The sequence below is a fragment of the Corvus hawaiiensis genome, chromosome 2, assembly GCF_020740725.1.
Source record: "Corvus hawaiiensis isolate bCorHaw1 chromosome 2, bCorHaw1.pri.cur, whole genome shotgun sequence".
NCBI classification, from domain to species: domain Eukaryota; kingdom Metazoa; phylum Chordata; class Aves; order Passeriformes; family Corvidae; genus Corvus; species Corvus hawaiiensis.
In genome coordinates this window covers 91,315,387-91,335,996 of record NC_063214.1, presented here as the reverse complement: position 1 = coordinate 91,335,996, position 20,610 = coordinate 91,315,387, and the positions used below count along the sequence as shown (strand labels likewise).

The 20,610-nt window shown below is 36.1% G+C and overlaps 1 protein-coding gene across 2 annotated transcripts in view; it reads right to left on the bottom strand.

The window, feature by feature from the left end:
* TMEM131 (transmembrane protein 131) overlaps positions 1-20,610 on the bottom strand; it is a 93,951-nt gene that overhangs the window by 27,694 nt on the left and 45,647 nt on the right. For both annotated transcript variants that reach the window (XM_048325157.1, XM_048325168.1), the window contains exons 5-19: positions 18,248-18,371; positions 17,221-17,337; positions 16,214-16,336; positions 15,458-15,538; positions 12,688-12,838; positions 12,491-12,547; positions 11,507-11,568; positions 6,320-6,428; positions 4,521-4,629; positions 3,659-3,812; positions 3,387-3,557; positions 3,023-3,133; positions 2,803-2,937; positions 2,260-2,364; positions 850-936 (exon numbers count right to left, since the gene is read on the bottom strand). In XM_048325157.1, the coding sequence (XP_048181114.1) occupies positions 850-936; positions 2,260-2,364; positions 2,803-2,937; positions 3,023-3,133; positions 3,387-3,557; positions 3,659-3,812; positions 4,521-4,629; positions 6,320-6,428; positions 11,507-11,568; positions 12,491-12,547; positions 12,688-12,838; positions 15,458-15,538; positions 16,214-16,336; positions 17,221-17,337; positions 18,248-18,371 (1,696 nt within the window). The remainder of the gene's footprint in view (positions 1-849; positions 937-2,259; positions 2,365-2,802; positions 2,938-3,022; positions 3,134-3,386; positions 3,558-3,658; positions 3,813-4,520; positions 4,630-6,319; positions 6,429-11,506; positions 11,569-12,490; positions 12,548-12,687; positions 12,839-15,457; positions 15,539-16,213; positions 16,337-17,220; positions 17,338-18,247; positions 18,372-20,610) is intronic.

The window sequence follows — 20,610 nt, the reverse complement described above, 5'->3', positions numbered from 1 at the left end:
GAGCCCCCCCAAAAATCAAGCTGACAAAGACTGTGAGCTTATTACTATGAATTACTGAGAAGTTCTTTAGCCATTTCAGCTAAAGCAAACTCAAAGGAGATTAAAAAAATATTACTACTTTAAGGTCCAACATGGAACAAAATATTTGAACGTGGCACTCAAAAGGGGCATTCTTCACAGGAATTCTTCTTCTTCATAATAGTAATAATAATAATTTCTAATAGATTCAGATACAGAATATAGAAACTGCTTTATCTCCAGTGAAAGCAAGGGAAGTGGATCTTTAAGCTATTTTAGCTTATCAAAAGCTTATGAAGCAGTTCATAAGGAAGTTCTAGGTGTGGTACTCAGTGTAGTAAGTATCCATATAATGGTGAGGCTCTATAGTAAAAAAAAAAAGACCAACCAGATCTTAAAGATAAAAAACAACTAGTTATCTTTGCAACTGTAGCCATGACAGTTTGACCTCAAGAGTAGCAAAAGACTTCAGAAGAATTTGTGACACAGGAGATCAGAAGGAAGATGGAATTAGTGGCAATTGCAGCAAACACTCAGTGAAGTCCTGCTCACTAACCTATCTTTCTCTGATAAGATCTATTCCATTACATGAGTATTCCAAGATCCCATTCAAGTGGGCTATTGAGGAGATGTAGGGACAACTCATGCTTGGAACACGTGGCAGAAAAACTCCAAACATCCCCCAAAATAATGACAAACTGATCATAACAGTTCAGTAGCACAATCTCTCCAGCAATTTGACACAGAACTCAGGACAGTGGTCTCCCTTGAAAAGGGCATATGAAGGAAAAACACAGCAAGTAAACATTTAATCCTCCCCAACTCTCTTACCGGAAAAGAAGGTGGAAGAAAAACATGTTTTGGGGAGCAGGTCAACGAGCCTACAGCAATCACAGCCTTCACTGGTATAGTTAAAATCTGGACAAAAAAAAAACCCCAAGAAAAATTTAGAAAAAAACCTCTTACATTTCCAGCCTTTAAATGTCTCTTCCACTTTTAAATTGCATAGAATAACAAAACCCTGAAATTCTACAATTAATGTACTCTAGGATTATACAGACATTTAAAACATGGAGACATGAATTAAGATTTCAACCCATCATCATATTCTGAACAGTCACTCCATACTGTCAGGAAGCTCTCCTTCACTCAGCCATCCTCAGTTCTATTCTACAAGGAACAGAAAAGCATACTGAAAACATAAGCTCCCCAATGGGGTATTATATAGGTGTCATTTGAATGGGGCTTACTTTGTTGGAAAACAGGAGGGTAACATCTTTAAAGTAAATGAGGGAAAAAGATATACCTAACTTCTCAAAACATCGTAAGGTGTCATTGTAATACCTCAAGACACACCCATAAAGTAGTGTGGAAGGGATGTCAATGAGATTCAAGTACCAATATGAGTAGAATAACTTGTAACAGGCAAGAAAATTAAATGCTTCAGAATCCGTAACTGAAGGGTCACATACATGTGTGGATACATTACAAAAAAGCTTAAAATCTCTGACAACTGGCAGAAATAGGAATTCCCCATTTTCTGTAGCACCATGAGAACCATGCAATCAGTGACATGATTTCCTGACTTCATAAGCAGAGAGTCCCATTTGAGGTTTTTTTCCATATATCACACAAAGATATTAAATACCGATCACATTATTCATTAGACTGTCTCCTGCAAAAATAAGGCACATGAAGTTGAGGCAACTGGCTGTTCCCTCCCCTAATACAGTGTAAGGATTCTGTTTCATCAGCTGCCAGCAAATTGTGGCAAACTGCAGTATGGTTTAGAGGGCATGGTGGTATCTTGTCTCTTCAAATCTTAATGATTCTATGACTCTCCAAAACAGCTTTCACATTGCGTTTTGACAAAAAAGTCTGATATTACAGCTCAGTTTCAGTAACTGATAATGTATGGAGAAGCACATTGTCAGCACATGATACGCCCCAAGATCCATGCATTGATGCTTTCAGGATGTGTCATGTCACTGAAGAACCCAAACTGCAAAGCATTAGGTCAGATTTAAATGGATATTTCTGAAAGGCGGATGAAAATCATAATAGAAGCATAATTAGCACTACTGTTGTATGATGCAGGGTTAACTTGCAAAGATAACCTGACCTCCAGAGTTCCCTTCCAACCTCAACTTCTCCCTCATGCTACAGTCTGTCCACTAATACAACACTTAAAGACTGAACATATCTTTTGGGCAACACCCATTTATTATACAATAAATATACCTCATAATCTGTTGTGATTTGTACAGCTCCATCATGAATTCCTTCAAGTTCCTTTGCTATTAGACTTACTCTGAACACTGCATAATAGCCTGATGCTAGGATCACCTGTAAATGGTAGAAAAAATCACCAGTGTATTCCATTAAACAAAACGAAACCTCACTAAGAACAGACTCAAAATCATTTAAAACCTCTGTCAGTGATAAACAAAAAATTCTCATAGATAAGTGACTAACACAAAAATTATCTATTCCTTGTGGTGATGAATTCCCACTCATCCCAGATTTATGATGAGCATCATCTGAGGGTATGGAGATTGGTTAGATTTTGAAAGGGTAAACGTCATAAACAGCAATTTGAATACAATGCTGCTCCTTAGAATAAATTTAGGAAGTCTATATGCTTTATCATACTCAAGTTCAGACAAAAATTCAGAATTCTTATCTCTCCTCTGCCAAAATGAAACTGAAAGAAGTTGCAGAGGTTTGTCTCTTTTCTCCCCTCCTAAATCTAGCTTCGAGCAATGGATTCAAAGGATTACTTACTGAAGACTGATCAGAAGCAGTAGCATTTTGTAGTTCATGGTGGTTTGCAATTATTGTTGTTCTGTTTCCCTTTTCAGTTGTTAGAAGTTCTACAGCCAAGCCATCTCCTATAATAAGCCAACTTTTTATAGCCAGCTTAAAAAGAACAAAAGGTACTGTTTTCAGCAACCACACTGATGTAATTTTTTTAAAAGATAAACTAAAAATAATGCATCCTTACCTCTATTGGATTGCTGTTGATGACTGCAAATAAAATGCTGGTAGCTTCTGTTGCACTCAATATGCCAAAATCTATAAATCGCTCTTCAGTTTTTGGAGACAGTACAAAGTACTAGAAAGATTGATAAAAGTATTTTAGCATAAGTGAAATATAAAGTGTGCTCAAACTCTATGCTCATAAAAAAATGCATTAGTAACTTTAACACAACTAAATTTCCTATGTAAAACTAAAGCTTTTAAAGGGAACAAAAAAATTTTTCAGCAGACACAAAAGTAGAATAAAGAATTAAAGAGTCCTATGAAGTCTGCCTCTAATGAGACAGAAGATAAAAAAAAAAAAAGAGAAATGGAAAAAAAATACTTACATCTAGAAATCCTGTGTATGCTCGGACAGGTAGGTGAAATTTAGAAGCATTGGTGATAAGTAGAATATTGTTATCTATGTGAACAGATGATGTGGAAGGCATAAAATTAAGTGTAAAAATGTATCTGGATTCATTAGGTGGAATTAAGACTGGTTTACTGAAGTTCTGGACCTAGATCAGTGAACAATGAAGACCAAGGTTACAATTGAACAAAGTGCATCACATTTAAGCATTTACTACTAGGTAAAAGCATTCACTGAAATGGGACTTACTTTAAACATTGGTTTTGCTTCTTCTGGTAACACAACATCATGTATAAGGACTGCGAAACTGAACGTGTTTGATAGATAGATCAGTCTTTCCACAGAATCAGCAGCACTGTCACGGATGTGAAAGAGTGTGGCAGCATGATCAAATCCTAAATATCTATTAAAAGAAAACAGTGTAAAGAAAATAAAGATTGTCCTCAAAGTATTTTCCTTACACATAGACTAGAATTCATCAAACAGCAGAAAAGGTACATACCCCACTGCATGCTGAAACTATATTATTAGCACTACAGGGACATTAATAACTAAGTAAATCAAATAAGATAAGAAAACATGCAAATCAGAATAATAGGAGGACTAAAAGGAAGTGTTGAAGTATTGAGACAATTTGCAAAACATGCATATTTCTTATTAACCAAATCACGCACCTGCAGCACAAAAATTCTGATAGGTAAGGTTTAGTTTGTTTGCCTTCAAAATACTCTGCCAGTTGTGTTGATAAAGCAGCACCTCATTCAAAAATGTTTTTAAAGTCAACTTAGCCATACTTTGTAAATAAGTAACAAAACCCAAGGAACACAGAGTTCTTCCAAAATTTTGCTTAAAACTAGAAGTATTTTCTCTACCTGTATTTCATATAGAAGTAGAACAGCAAATGCAAAACCAGAAATATTTCCAATGTCTCATCTGCAGTCTTCAGCTGCTCCGAAAAACAACTCACTAAGGACAATTTTAACTCAAGCCTTGAAACCAACTTATGAATGGCTAAGACTACCTGCCTCCTCCATTTGTTTAAAAACAGGAATATTCCCTTCTAATTTAGAGCATTTAGTTTTTGAGCTATGTTCAGTTACTGGAAGCTTACCCATCCAACACTTCTGCTTGATACGGTATTTCAAGTTTGGAATAGCTCTTCTCTTTTGCTTTAACAGTTATTTTCCCAGAAGACTGTGATGCTTTTTTAGCTTTTGATGCTGTACACACAAGAACATAGGAAGTTTGTTAAAGCTGACAAAAATTGATCCATTAAACTAGACTAGAATGAATGGAAGAATAAAACCACAGAGCTAGCCCACAAATTAATTACCATGGAAGGAAAAAAGTGGAGTTTAAGGAAATTTAATTTCAATAAGCAAACTGACATGGTGTAAAGTCTATGAAACGAGATCCCAATTCTGAATTCTTCCCATTTAACAACAGTTAGATGACCTGCCTGATTTAGCAAGCTTATCTACAATGGGGAAGCCTGATTGTTTCTGTCATATAAATAACTTGAACATGTCCAGAAGATAATTTGGACCCCAGATGAACTGAACTGCCCACTAAGAGTATGGACTATACAGATATATATACCTCCCCTAACCCTATATATATATCCCTCCCCAACAGAATAGAAGCCTGAGATTGCTGGGTCCCCTCACTAAGAGCTACCAGTTGAAAGGAACTTTGGACCAGAAACATAACAACTTCTTAATAATGAAGAAATGAAAGACAAAAATAGAAGTAGAATCCATGTAAGAACCCAAACTACACAAGCACCAAGAGTGATGCTCACAGGTCTGCTCCAAGATCACAGAACAAGCGATGTTAGCTGGGTAGCAGTAGTGCCAAAAAAATCAAGGGGATTCAAATACTAATTAAGAGAAACCACCAAGCCCCCAAAGCCCCTGCATGTAATTAGGACAGCTGACATTGCAAATATTTAGGGCTGGTTGCTTCACTGATAAGAATTTGTCAAGTCAATTTCTTAAACACATTAAGCAGCTTAACTGGGTATTTTTCCCAGGAACCACCATTCCTTCTAAGATGCACCATACATTAGCCAGTAGGTCCTCATATAACAATTCCCACCAGCTTCAAAATCTGAATATATTATCACCTCAAGTTGACAGAATTTATCTATTTCAGAATTTATAAGCTAAAACATACTTCGCTTGTCTTACAAACCATGAGCTAATAAATTTCTAAAGTGCTAATCCATAAATGATAATAAAAATCAATCCTCTCCTCTTTATCCATGCTACTTCTAAAATTATGTCTACCACAAGCATTGCATCTATAAGATTCCATTTTTAAGCAATCCAGGCAGAAAGAGTTACAGCACCAACTACCATCTTAAAGCAGTAACATCTGAGTAGTTACCACCATTCTAACAGTTGATTAAAATCTCTATAAAAACAGAGGCGCCTTTCTGCAAAGTGTCAGCATAGTATTTAAAGTCACACTATATAGGAGAAAAATCATAGAATACCAGGTTGGAAGCAGACCTCAAGGATCACTCGGCCCAACCTTTCCTGGCAGAATTACAGTTTAAACAAGATGTCTCAGCACCCTGTTTAAAATGTCTGTTTAAAATAAAAATACATTTAAATAATCAGTGCCTTAACATAAGAATACTGCTATGTTTATTAGAAAAATCAATAATACCTTCTCTTCTCATCTGTATTTACCAGTCTAAGATACTTGCTGATCATGAACAAAGACAATCCTTTCAGAAATAACTAAAGTTCAGAAGAACTATAAGCCTTTTCCGGGTAGGAAAATTCCATTTCCTTCTCAAAATTATAAATAGCATTTTGTTAAGAGAGTGAAAATAATCAATGAAACTTCAGTAAGTTTTCAGAAGCACTTGACAAGTTATAAGAAGAGAGGAGTGGTACTTACCATCAAAGCTAATACTTGCAACTTTGGTATATTTACTTTCAGAGGCTTTTAACGTAACGGGCTTGAAATGTACTGTTATAGCTTCGTTCTGTGGTGTAGGTCTAACACTCTGCAAACAATCAAAATAAGAAGCACCTGTAAATTTATCATTGCTAACATGCTGTGAAGCCTTCATGTGTCTTTCATAGTGATACAACTGCAACTAGTTTTGGCCAAGCTCTTACAGGTCTGTCTTTCCCATGACAAAGCAGCATTACAAGTGGTTTTAGAATTTTTTTTCAGGTCCTACAAATTACTCAGTCAATATACAAGAAAGTGGGTAACAGTGAGTTCTCCTTGGGGATGTTGAATTAAGTGACAGTATGGCCAGAAAATATTAATAAAATAGAAAACAAACCTTATTTAAATTAAGATTTAATTTTTATTCTTAATGCTGCAGGGTTACAATAGCTAGGCTATTTGTTCCTGGTACACTCATTAACAAAGCTGTTGACTGAGTTGTGAAACTACCAGAGAGGATGCAGATATCTCCCTTGTTTCCAATCCCATGCTAAGTCTGCAGAGAAAAAAACAACTAGCTGTATAGAGAAACATTTTGTAGATCTGCAATGACACTTTTTCTACACTAACACTTTACAAGGTCACTTTTTTCATCTGAGGATTACTGTTTTAAACTAAATGGAAACGGTAAATGAGCTATTGTGTCAGTTATTAGCCAGAGCTGATTTGTAGAGGTACTCATAGTACCATGCCGCAGGATAAGGGATTCCACGTCATCTGAAGACTATAAAGATTGCTAGCAAGCTCTCTATCTAGATTCCACAGAGAAACTGGGCATGAAGCATTTAAAAGCTCTTACTCTTGTTTTGCTTAAAATTAGGATGGCTGCCATGATTCTTCCTCCCCAGCTGTCTTCTCTTGCTTTAAGAACAGCTCAGCTGCTCATGTAGCAGCCGTTAAGCCACAGCAAATTACAGGATGCTGTATTACTGAAACTGAAATGAGTGCTGCCTTACCTTCTGCTGGGCTGCAGAGGTTTAGCACCTGCTTGATAAGCAGCTGAGCCTTTCTTGGTCAGGGAGGAGCAAGGCAGACAGCTAGCGGTACAAACCAATTACAGTCCTCCCAAGCCAAGCTGTCCTTGATTGTAAATTAAAGCCATAAAAGTGTGCATAAATAACTAAGTTCTGCAGACCCCATGATCCTTAGCAGGAACAAGCAGCACTAGTCTTGCAGCTAACGAATAAGCGCAGTTAACTCAACCAGAAGTTTTGTATCTTGGATTTATAGCATTGACCTTTGTCCACCATCATGTCTGCAAACATGGGGGCAGATATTTGGTATTTCTCTTCATAAGTCAATTAATAACTATCTCAATTTTCTTCTGATGAAATCCACACTACAAAACTGAAATCCTGACATATCCTTAAAAAAAACCCTCTTAAAGCAGATGAAACCAAAGCTGTGATAAAGTTCACAACTTTTGCATAACAGAGAGGACAACCATTTTTAGAAGCTCTTTTCATGAAAAATGCTTCCTTTAATTACTGGTCTGAAATAATGCTGATTTCATTTAGTAAATCAAACTGGAAATATTCAGAAGGACAGCCTGTTGCCAGAAAAATGGCAGGTTACAGAGATGCATCTCTTAAACCACAAGTGCAACAAACCTACAAGTATTTACTCAAAATGTCTACAACTGGTGAATTTAGTTAAGGAAGGAATTTACACTGTTTTGTTGAAAATTTCTGAACTACATGACGCACATTTTTCATCTGTTGCTTGATTACATACTATAAAGGGAAATACAGAATTAAGACAACTAAAGAAAAAACAAACATCCTTAAGAATCCTTTCAACTTCACTTTCCTCAAATTTCAACCTATTTCATTAAAGTTCAAGTAAAACCTGTCCTGAAATATGCATTAAAAATCATCAAACATGGACAGATCCTGGAAGTACATAAAAGTTTAATCAAGAACATAATACTACCAATTTTCTCAGAAAATTAATCTAACAGCAACTTTTGTAGGGAAAAATAATTTTAAATAGACATGCTTCAGTAACACATGGCCCCACTCAAGATTCCTGACCCCGCTCTGTAAAGACACACTCAATATTTAGCGTAACTGCAGAAAAATTAAGACCTTAAATGTTCTAAAGGACACAAAGGGGGGCTAAAACTTTGTGCTTTTGCAGGAGTTCTTGAGAAAGACTTTGAAGGTTTCAGGACTCTCAGACTACATGTATTCCAATAAACTAAAGAGTACGGGTTGAAAGACTGGCACATGTTCAGCTGTAATTGTCTACCAGTCAGAAGGCTCCTGAACCTAGTTTTGTCTTGCCCACCTAACAAAGACAAAAAAGCCCTGTGGCTACAGGTAGCAGTTTTAGGATAGTTCCGTTAGTGTCAGAACCACTACTGTACCGTTTTACTAGCTTTTACAGACACAACTGTCAGTAATTTGTTGGCCTTCTGTATAAACAGAGAAACCCCTAACTACCTAAAGCTCACTTTCTCCATAAAGAACCATCCAGAACAGCCATGGAATAAACTACTACTGAATTGTAATCTTTGATAATTTCAAGACACATGTACTCAAACGTGCGGATGAAAACGTAACACAGAAGTAAACTATTTCTTGCAGACTGCTACGAGAAATTAACCCCTATTCTAAAGTTGGGACAGAACTAAATACTTCCTTATACAAAACACTTTTGTTTTCGAACTGATACAATTCAGCTTCACTAAGGCTGTTCTGAAGTTCCTGGTTCTTCATGCATCAAATATGGTCACGACCTCAAGTTTTGAAGTGTCCCTTTGCTTTTGGCAGTCAAATAGGCCCAAAGTGCCTTAAGGAAACACAAAGTTTTCATTATAGAGAAGGGATAAACGAAAGTGTTCAACAATCTACATTTACCAGATTTTTGACAGAATGGCTTAATTGTTGCAGCATGACTAGTTCATCCAGTCACGAAATAAGCATTATCCTCCTTAATAATGGAACAAACCCTACAAAATGAGGGCGATATTACAAGGAGTTTAAAAACTCAAAAAAGAAAGTGACTTGCTCTTATTTTCCACAACCAATTTGTTGGACCACAGCATGACTAAGTACTTGAAGGCAGAACAGCTACAACTCTGGCAACAGTATTAGTGGTCTCTCACACACTGATGACCTGAAGATATTTAGCTCCTCCAGTACCCAGCTTAAACATATGCTAAATATAGCCCTGGCCTTTTCTTCTGACATTAAGATGAAATTTGTCACACAGCTCTGTCTCACTACTTTTAAACCCTAGCTCTCAAGGGTCAGAAGTCTATTTGTCAAGCTTTCCTAGAAGTAAGCTATTCACCAAGTTCCCTCCAAAATTTTTTTACTCTTGATTACCACTTTTAAATTCCTTAATTGGTACAGCAGCAGAAATTCACAGAGTCCCTTAATGAAAAGAACAACTGACTTGATGTGCCATGTGATACACTGAAAAACGGACCATGTCTGAACCTGTGTGGTAGCTTTTTCATTGCAAAAGTGACTCCCAAAGGCTTTAAAAATATCAAATTAACTGCTTTGATACACAATAAAAAAATAATTTATCTGGAAAAGCTTTGTCATGATGTGTATAATGGTTATCAAGTGACGGCCTTCCATTAGATCGATATTTATGGTTTACAGCCCATAGTCTGAAGACCACAGATTTTTTAAAAAAATGGATAGGCTTGGGGTTTTTTTAAATGGAGGAGTGTGAGTTAGGCTCTACACTACCAGGTATTAGAAGTGATACTGATGGTCTGAAAATATGGTTATCTGCATTGTACTCAGCAAGTATACTACACACTTTAAAAAATAAATTTTAAAAAAAGGAAAAACTGTAAAATCTAAGAAGACAAGCATGCTGTCAAATATAGCTGGAAAATAATTTAATGAATTTACCAACCCTCTCAATGCAAAAATCATATACAGGTCTTTTTGGTTTTCAAAGCCCTCTATGGAAGTTGTGCTATAACTTACAAAGCCATGATTCCTATAGGATCACCTGATCTCATTAATGCAATAAGCATTAGGACCTCAATGAATTAAAATCTTCTTGCGCTATACTGTAAGTTTCTCTTGTTTGCAGTATACCGTAAGTTTCTCTTGACTTAAAAATTATTAGTGAATAACAGCTTAGCAAGTACTGCAATGGACTATTGTCACTGTGAAAACTTATCTTCATCACTAAAAATGTGTCCTGTTTCTACTTTAAATTCATCTAGCCTCAGTTTCCAGTATCCTAAAGTTTTGCAGATCTCTACTACTAAAACACTGTTCCTCATAGTTACAGCTTCAAGCTTTATAAACACAGAACTGCTCTCCAAGATCTCAGTAAGGAACCTTTGCCAATCCTTCAGTCATTCTTCTGGCTCCTCTGGTTTCTTTTCAACACTTCAACACTTTTTGAAGTGCACTGGGACAAGGTATAGCTAGCTACACAACTAAATCTGGAAAAGAAGGAAGACAGGAAGGGGAGAAGGAAGAAGTGAGAAAAATAGTGGGCAATGAGAAAAATCACACAGGAAAAAGTATGAATGAACAAGGGCGGACTACCAGACTAGAGCCAAAATTCTGTAATAAAAATGGAAAGTAGAAAATCCAAATGCTAGAATTCTGAAGCTGGCTGCACTTCACATTCAGCAGCAGTGGTCTTACTGCTAAGGGCCCTAAAGTGTTTGAGTTCTTTTCATATTTCAAGCAACAAAGAAGATAAGCTCAAGAAAACAAGGGTCAGTTTACAGTCAGCTCTTGAAAGCTACTATTTGCTTATCTCAAAAAATTATGTTGGGCAACCGCTTTTTACACTGATGTGTAAATGTGATGTGTGTATGATGAGGACAAAGAATCTCACAGACTCTGTATTCCTCTCCCACTCACTGAACATGAATTACAGTCCTCAAGTATAAAAGTTTACAAAGGTTCAGATATTGCAGCCTAAAAATGCTGTTCAGAGCATTCAAAGAAGGCTATGAAGCAAATTAATTTTACCACGCATCACATTTACTTGCTCTACTATTAAGTTACATTTTCAGTCACACATAACCTAGCTTCTAATTCTGAACACTACATGGTGAACCTGTGAATGATCAATTTTTATGAGAAAAAGTAAATCCAAGTAGAAAGTTTCAAATTGAAAGAAAATAAAACTTACTGTAATTGGCACATCTTTTGTTCCTGAATTTAATAAATGCAGATTCAAAATTTTTGGCAGATCTGTTAAAGAACAAAAACCACACCTGTCTATTAGGCTACTTTAACATGTGAATCTTATACAAAGTAATTTACACTAGCTGGCTTCTTCTGTAACTCCACTGTTCTGTGTTAAAAAGTTATACTAACATGACAGAACAGTCAAAATAGGTAGTCCGAAGAATCTGACACAAACTGCAATTTTGTGTATTAGTATGTATTACATGCTTCAGCTTACCACTCATATTTCTACACATTAAGAAGTGAACAGACTAAAAATACCACAATGAATGACTTTGTCAGGTGCACCCATGTTCAGAAGAAATTACTCTTACTTGAAAATCTTTACATGTTAAGGAAGTTGCAAGGAAAAGTTCTTCAGAAGCTATCTTTTTTTGGTTGAAAAAAATACACCATTTTTCTTCAGCAATAAATCCCTCTTACAGTTTCAAAAAAAATACCTCCAGTTTTATTATTTTCTGATATATATATTTTTATCACTAAATAATATTAATGTAAGCATAAAATGTTAAGCACAAATGTGTAAGTGGCAATTAAAAAAAGATCCTATCATAAAACATTTGATCAAGTCTGCACACCTTCACTTTTCGCTGTGTCCGAAAATCATTAAAACTTACCCAGATGTGAAGCAATCTTTCAAAACAAGTTCACAAACTAAGTGAACCGAAATGCTTTTCAGACTATGCCATGTGCAACTGTGTAACACTAATGTTACTATTGGACTTACAACCTGGTGCGCAAACTACTGCTTGCTTGTACACACCCCAAGTACTCCCACATCTGTGCACTGTTGTAACCTGCTGTTGTTATCTGTCTTTTTACAAGCATCATTCCACAAGCAACCCTGAAGAGTACAAAGGTAACTGGGCTTTCCCCTCCCCACCCTATTCCTGATAAATACTTGGAGAACTGAAGAATGGTTTACCTTGTGTTCTTAGTGTACCAAAATCTAGCATTTCTGTTGATGAATAGATTCCTGGTGCTTAAAAACAAAAAAGAAAAAAGAAAAAGTTACAATGTTCTTATTATACTAAGAATTAACTTGAATAACTGAAAAAAACCCCAACCAAAACACAAAACAAACCCAAAAATCAACAAAACCTCAACCACTCTTTCACAAACCTGTTGTAACTTCTACTTCAACAGGGAGAATAATAAATTCTGTGTTGTCTGAGGCATTTGTTTTTATTCTAATGAAGGCTGTATGATTATCTGCTTCTCTTGAAGAAAAGCTGGCTCTCATCACTCCTTTTGTTTCATAGGGAGGTATTTCCTGATAAATAATCAAAGCATATCTATGAGAGCACAGTAATTACAAAAAAAGCTGTCACACCAAATAATTACAATAGAAGCATTGGGTATAACTGTGTTAAGAGAAAAAGCTACAACAGCAGGAAGAGACAGGCTTCATAGAACTAAAATTACCATTAAATTCATAAAGGATAGTTGTAATCATCTAATATGACACTGATTAGAAATAGGTATATGCAAGAGAACTTTCGTGTCCCATTTGATTAAGTTAACGATTCTACGATTCTAAGTTTTATATATTAAATTTGTGGTAAGAACACAGACTAAATTAACAGAATCTGGCAATAAACAAAAGATGTTCAGAAAAAATGTTGACAGTAACAGCAAATATTGACTTTGCATATTCTAATTGTTTTTTCTCCAAAGGAGACACAAGCCATATAGTTTCAGTGCTAAACACAAATTAAAATAGTGCACAACTCCATGTAGCCAGAAGCTTGTGGAGCTCCAGGTTTTGAGAGTCACCATGTAATTTACAGGACAAAGTAAAAACACATTTTAGTTTCTGTACCACACCTATCAGTTCTAATTGGCATTCAGGGTTTGAAAGACAACTCTTTCTGTATTAGCTGGACACAGCTGCAGCACAAGACGAACCTCAGCACCACAGCTGAAATACTAACATTGGATTGTCTTCCCTGCCATACTACAGAAGGTTTGAGGATTGGATTTTTGGCTGGTTGCTTGATTTTTGTTTTTAACTAGAAGATGAAAACCTTGATTTGAAATTTTCTAAGGCACAATGACTGCAGATGTATTCTTTGAAAACTGTTGATTATCAAAGTAAGAAGATTTCAAGTTCTGTTTTCACATTTATTCACAGACCCAACATAATGCATCCATTTATTAATGTTTCAAAGGATGTGATCTGACTCTTCCATATGTGTAACTAGGGATCCAAAGTCAGTCAGATCCCTGAAGTAACTTCAAAGAGTGATTACAAAAATACTCCTGCATATGCAGACTGCTTCATCCAATCATTCAAGCATTTGCCATCACAACAATTTTATACAATTATGCATATCCATATGTCAAAGTATCATCACCATATTTCAAATATTTTCTTCTACTTTGAAGCTTTTTCTAACCGCAGTACAGCTCTTGACATAACCAATATAATGATGTACCTGTGTGTTTCCTCCTACTGGTTTGATTTCTTCAAGTTGTCTTATTGTTTTGAAATACCAATAGTTATATGAAAATGCATACCAATGGGTATGAAAATGGATGGATATAAGAAACAAGAGGATTAGTCCTTCCAGGACACCAGAAGCTTTCACATGCAAGTCCTCATGGCTTTAACTGGCAACCTGGCTGAGAGAAGCTGAAAAGCTACATGCTCTGAAAAACATCTCCCTTGAGTTCTCCTGACAGCTAGGAAGGGGCTATCTATAGAAGCAATGCAAATTGACTAAAACAGTGTCAAAACATTAGGACATTTATGCTTTAAAATCCATTTTCATGTGAACATCTAACCCTCAGCATCTGTTTCCACTGTATTTTTTAAAAAGTTGTGATCTGTGTTAATACTTATTTCCTTGCAACTTTTGTACCTAAAACTAAAATACTGCCATTCTAATGGACTTTCTCCAGAAAAGACAAGAATTAAGTATTGTGATTGTCTTTTGCAACTCACTTGGAAATCACTTTGCCTTGGAAATATCCTCTTAAAACAAATATAACTGTCACATGACTGTAATGACACACTTGAGCAAGAGACAAGCTTAGGGCTCAATGGCTCTGAAGTCTCTCCCAGACCAAAAACCAGTCATCACAAAATCAAATCATTCTAACTGAAAAGGAAAATAAGTTTTGTATCTAGCTGGACATTATCAATGGTGTGACATACAGCATGGAGCCAAAAACCACACCTTCGGGATTATTCTAAATTTTATTTAACTTAAAGATATCAGTTTGTGTTACTTCAAATCAGATTTCATGAGCCAGACCATGGGTCCATCCATTCCACTACCTTGACTCTAGCAGCAGACATGATGAGTAGGGAGTAGCTGCAGGGCATGCATGTAGGAGTATTTTCCAGAACAGTTTCCAGCCATTCTCAACTCATGATCTAGGGATTTACTTCAGCTAGACACACTGCTGTTTTATTTAGTAGTCCGTGATAGATTTTTCTTCCCTAAATTTGTTCAGCTTCATTTTCAACCCATGTGTGCATTTATAGTAATTTGCAGGAAGGACTTTCTAAGTTAAAAAAACCCCACCACCAACAAAAAAGCCAACACAAAAAACCATGTATACTTTTTCTGTGGGTTAGATCCAGCTCACAGGCCTCCAGGACTGAAAGCTCAGGTAGGTGTAAGTCATTCTAATGGGAATCATTTTGTTCTTCGCATTTCAAAACAGCACAGCTCTACACATATGGCTTATCGTAATTAAACCTTTCATTCAACTCCTACTACCACAACATTAACAGACCCTGTTATTGTTTCCATTTTTATGGGGTATTTTAATGATTACATGACAAGAGTCAAAGCTAGTAAAAAAACCCCAAAGCCTAAGCTCATATCAAAATAAAAACTCCCAATAAGTACAGTAAGTGCTGCAAGACACAACTACTCACCCATAGCTTTCTTGTGCCTCCCTGCTGACCTGTTGGAAGCTCTAAATGGAGATCACCTCCACTGGAATACATTTCTACCACCTGAGGTGGATAACAGGAAAAGGTTAGCACTCAGGCTTAAAGGGATCCTGCTTAGTTATCAGATGATATCATGTGCAATGGCATAGCTTAATGACTATTTGACCACTGGAATATCTTACAAATTCACTTTAATGCTGATATAGCCTTTTGCTAGTGCTACATTTTATGTGCTTTCTAGAGCATTTTACAGTTTGTGAATCACTTAACAGAATCAGCATTTGGTTAGGTAAAGACATCAATCCTGCCTGAACAAAAGAATGTTTTCCAACATTACATATTGGAGTATACTGAAACAACAACTTATGCTGTGCAAACCAGACAGAATGAAGCCAAGAGGCATCACTGGATTAAAAGATCTGTTTAGCTTTGTTTGCTTCAGTATTCTTCCTAATTATCAGTGAAGTTTAAATCTTTATTTTTCAGAAATTACAACCATTTAAAAACTGAAATTTCACCAGAAAACCTCAGTTTTGGAAATTAAGAGATCTGCGACTATAATCTACAATGTCGAGAACTGATTTGCATCTGAGCAGAAAAAAAAAAAATCTTATAATATGAAAGACATGATCTCAAATAGCTCTAAAGTTCAAACAGAATTTTAAGAAGTACCAAAATAAACAAAATTTCAGTTTAATACCAAAAACGAGCATTTAATGATTTTTCTCTTAGGCTCACCTGCAAAGGTTCACTGTGAGGGTTATGTATATTTATTATAGGAGAGAAACTGCTATTTACAGGAACTCGTGCCCCAATAAATGGGCGCAATCGATAGGGGTTCGGAACTCCAATGCCAAACACCTGGTTCAGAGAAAGAAACGCAAACTTAAGTAGCTGTATGCAATTGTTGCAGAGCCTAACATGCATACCCATTTTAGCAATCCATCAAAAACTCTTTTTGATAAATTTTATAGTATACTTGTAACCAAACCTTTAAAACCAGTATCATACTAAAGCTCTGAAATAAAGAAACTGGTTTAGTTTGCAGCTAAAGGCTATTCCTCTATTTAGGCTATATTCCTCTAAAGGCTATTTCTACTATTTACTTACATGTATACTGAAAAACAGGAAATCAAAAACCCACCCTTTTTTCTGACACTCTGGAATACTAGATACCAGATAAAGGTTAATGAAATCTGATACGTTCCTTTAATCATATAATTATGAAACTATTCATATTGGGAAGCATTTTTGTTGTTGTTTTCAAAACATTGTCATGATAAGAGTCATATTCTTTCAACAAGAAGATTTCTCTCATTTTTCACTTTTCAGTCTCTCTCATCTGTCTGAATTATCTTTCTGAATCTCCAGTGAGTAATTTTTTGCCAGCTTAATGAATAACATTGTCTTGCCACTGGATCAGATAAGTCAAGAGCTAAAGGATGAGCTAGATCACTACAATGAGCCAGTAAAATAACACACACAAGAAAAGGTATTGGGAGAATTTAAATTAATTCCATTGATCTGGCTTACAGTACTGCCCTACTGATCTTTACAATGGTGTACCCATGTTACAACAAACAGCAGAGATGGAAACTTCTTCAACTGGGTTGATGGAAAAAAAGAAACAAACCAACAACCCACCAATGTTGTGCAAATATCCTTGGATGGTTAAGCATATCAAAATAGATACTGCTTTGGCTGACTCACACTTCACTTTTCTGGAAAGAGTGTAATTCTCTTACCTGATAAGTAAATACCCCATGATTAGAAGTGTTAATAAATAAAGTGTTCTCTACATTTCCCACTACTCTTGCGAGGAAAACTACATCAAAGGACGTATTCCCTCCTGGAAGAATTTTCTGGAAAAAATAAAATAAAAGCAAGCAAGCAGAAGGATAAGGAAAACTGTTTACTGAATAAATTGCATCATGCAGATGAATAAAAGTTTTTGTGCTACAGAAGATTCTCACGTGTTCTTTATGGAATACTGAAGTTAAGGCAGTCAACTGAAGATTTGGAAAGAGAAAATTAGAACTTTCAGAAAAATGAAATGTGTACAAACTAATAAAAATAGAATTAATTTAAAACTATTATCTAGTACAGAATCATATTTACTTGAATTTTTGCGCTGAATTCTGAATTTAGACTTCAGCTTATCACAAAAATATTTTAGACTGATAGTTCAAAGGTCACTGGAGAAATGCAATTGCTACAAGACTTCCATAAATGCCACAGGTTGCTTATTATGGACAGGTTTTCTGAATTTTTTCACATTTAATGGCTCTTGTTAAGCCACAGGCCTTGCAGACAAAAGTGAAACTCGAGGACTCTACCTGACAGCAGGTTAGAAGTTAACCAGCCGCTGACACCAGGCTTTTGAATGTGCGAGTTCCTGTAACACAGGAACTGTTACTTACAGCTCTAAGTACATTGGAGTGACTACTGCACACTAACATAACTTCATGTGACTTGGAATATTCAGAAAAAATATAGGAACAGTTTGTTTCTGTAAGTGCTCTAAGGAAATGTACTCACCTCAGCAACAAAGAAGATCTGCTGTTAAACCATCAATTACAATATACATTTCCAACGCAGTCAGAACTCCTTGTGTTTCTGTGCTCAGCTCAGATTTGCTCTGAGATGAAGAACTGCAGTATCTTAATACTTCTAGGTGTGTAATTATTGCAGTAAGTCACTCTTCTAAAGAAGCTTCCATTCAGATTGGAGAGGGGGAAGAAAAGCTCATTTTGAGAAAGCAAAAAAACTTACCCTATTTTGGAAAAACGATGCATGAAAATGTGATGTTGTAGCAGATATTGATACTAATGTAATTGTTTCTTCTGAGCTAGGGTTATGTAGGTAAACTTTTTCCATTTTTGGCATTCCAACTGGCCTGTCAAAATAGAGAGAGAAAATATTTTCAAAGTGTTAGAAATCTAGACAATAGAGCATTGGACTTTTTCCCATTACACCAGATAGGAGCATAAAAGTGATGAACACTGACAACAGCTTTGCATTTAATGCTTTTTTCAAGTAATGTATGTAACTTGGACCTAGAAGAATTACTTAGTTAACCTATCTTCCATTATTTTATTGCTTACTTTTCCTGAAGGTTTACCTAATGTTGCATCATGCTCATTCCATTGTGAGGTTTTTACTTCAGAATGAAAAGAAGCAAAGTTTTCTATTCCTATGCTAGAACCTCTAAATAATTATCTTAAGACAGGGTGCACAGAGCAACTGAAAATAAACAGAACACACCCTAGACAAAAGTCTAAATGCCAATTTTTTCTATGATATACTGTAAGTAGGCTTACCCAGAACCCAGAATTTTTCTGGTATTATATTTTAGAACACTGTCTACAGAATTAAGTATGCAGACATGTACAGCAACAACTATTTTATTTCTGTATTTTGTTTGAATTGATACCTTAAGTAAAAAAATAAAGGCTTGAGACAAATTCTAGAACTTAGGAACCTAAAACATGGAAGTTACACAGTCAAACAACTGCACAATTTTTCAGTAACAAGACATGCTAACAAATTTATTCAACACAAACTTTTGGCTTGTTTCTTTTTGCTTACAACAGCTGAGGTGACAATAGATGCTCCAGTTTCAGCAATTATTTTTCAGACTTTCTCTTCAGAATTTTTTTCATGCCTTTTAACTCATACATGTTAAGTATCAGCACCAAAGCACTAATAGAGCGTGCAGATTACAAATCGCTGCATTTGGAATTCTGGAATTTAAAACAGTTAACTCTTAACTTTCAGGTTACATGTACTCCATCCAGCACTCTCCCCCATGTCACTTGCTCCAAGCACTGCAAGGACACCCAAAACTACTGATAAGAATTACGACCTGTATTACCTGCAGTGATGCTGACGAGAAAAAGGCAGCTGTTCTGCCATCCTCAATTAACCTTAACAGACCAAATTAATATGTGCTATTGCAGTCTCAGTTTTTCAACTGAGAGGGGGTGTGGAGTATATCTCAAGAGATGAAGCAACATAACTTTGCTTTAAATTAAAGGCTCCATTGAACAAAGAATTTAGTGACAATAAACAAACTATGCCATAATTTTCAAAGTGATTGTGCTTACAGAACCTCCTACACATGAAACATGGGCTAAAGAAGCAGATGCTAAGACAATTCAAAGACACAATTATTAACTATCAATAAAGGACATCATCACTAACAAAAATATATCTGCATTCTGCCACTGTAAAACGCTTTGCTTGCCAAATTTCATGTCACCTAATTTCATGTCTCCAACAGCAAACACTTGTTCTCGATCCTTCTTTCACTGTCAAAAAATCTCATTTTGATTCCTCTAACTTCACCAGTAACAAAGATCACAATTTCTCTCACCTTTTAAAACCTGTACAAAACCAAACACCTGGGTTGAGCCCCAACAGAATATATTTTTCTCTCTTGCTAGCATACATGGGGATGTCAGAAAGGGAAATGGTTTATCAGCTGTGACATTTTGCATTAACTACTGTAACTGCTACACTGTTGATCAATGGAATTAAACAGTAAACCTATGCACCTGTTCTTCTTTTGCTAGGATAAAGCTTACCAGACCAGAGGAATGCAAATGAGAGCCAGCCCTCCAAACTTCCTCATCTCTACCCCCACCCCCACCAAAAATCCCAGCATAACAACAAACATGCAAATCCACAACCAAGAAAAGTGCCTGCTGATACGGAGTTATCCAACACCTCCTGAATTCAGAGCCCACTGCTTCAAACACTCTTTCACTGACATCACTACAGATGGCCTTGAGTATTTTATCTGCTTGGTAACTATGAAAGGCAGAAGCTTTTATACCAGTCAACACTTTTGCAGCAAATTCCTTGTTTAGACAAAGTGGTCAAGCCTTAAACCAGTATCCAACGCCAATTTCTTTTTTTAAAAGGGAAGAAATAAAACAGTCAGTCAATCTCCTCCACCACTGAAGAAAGCTCTTTCAGCCCGAGGATCAGCTGTTTGTTCCCTAGTTCTCACTACAATTTTTCACTCTCCTTAGTGAAGACATGCTCCCAGCGCCTTAGTGTAACTCTTTTGCTTGCCACAGTGCAGTTTTCAGACACTTCCCCACAGCACATTCAGCAGCTTGTCAAGAAGG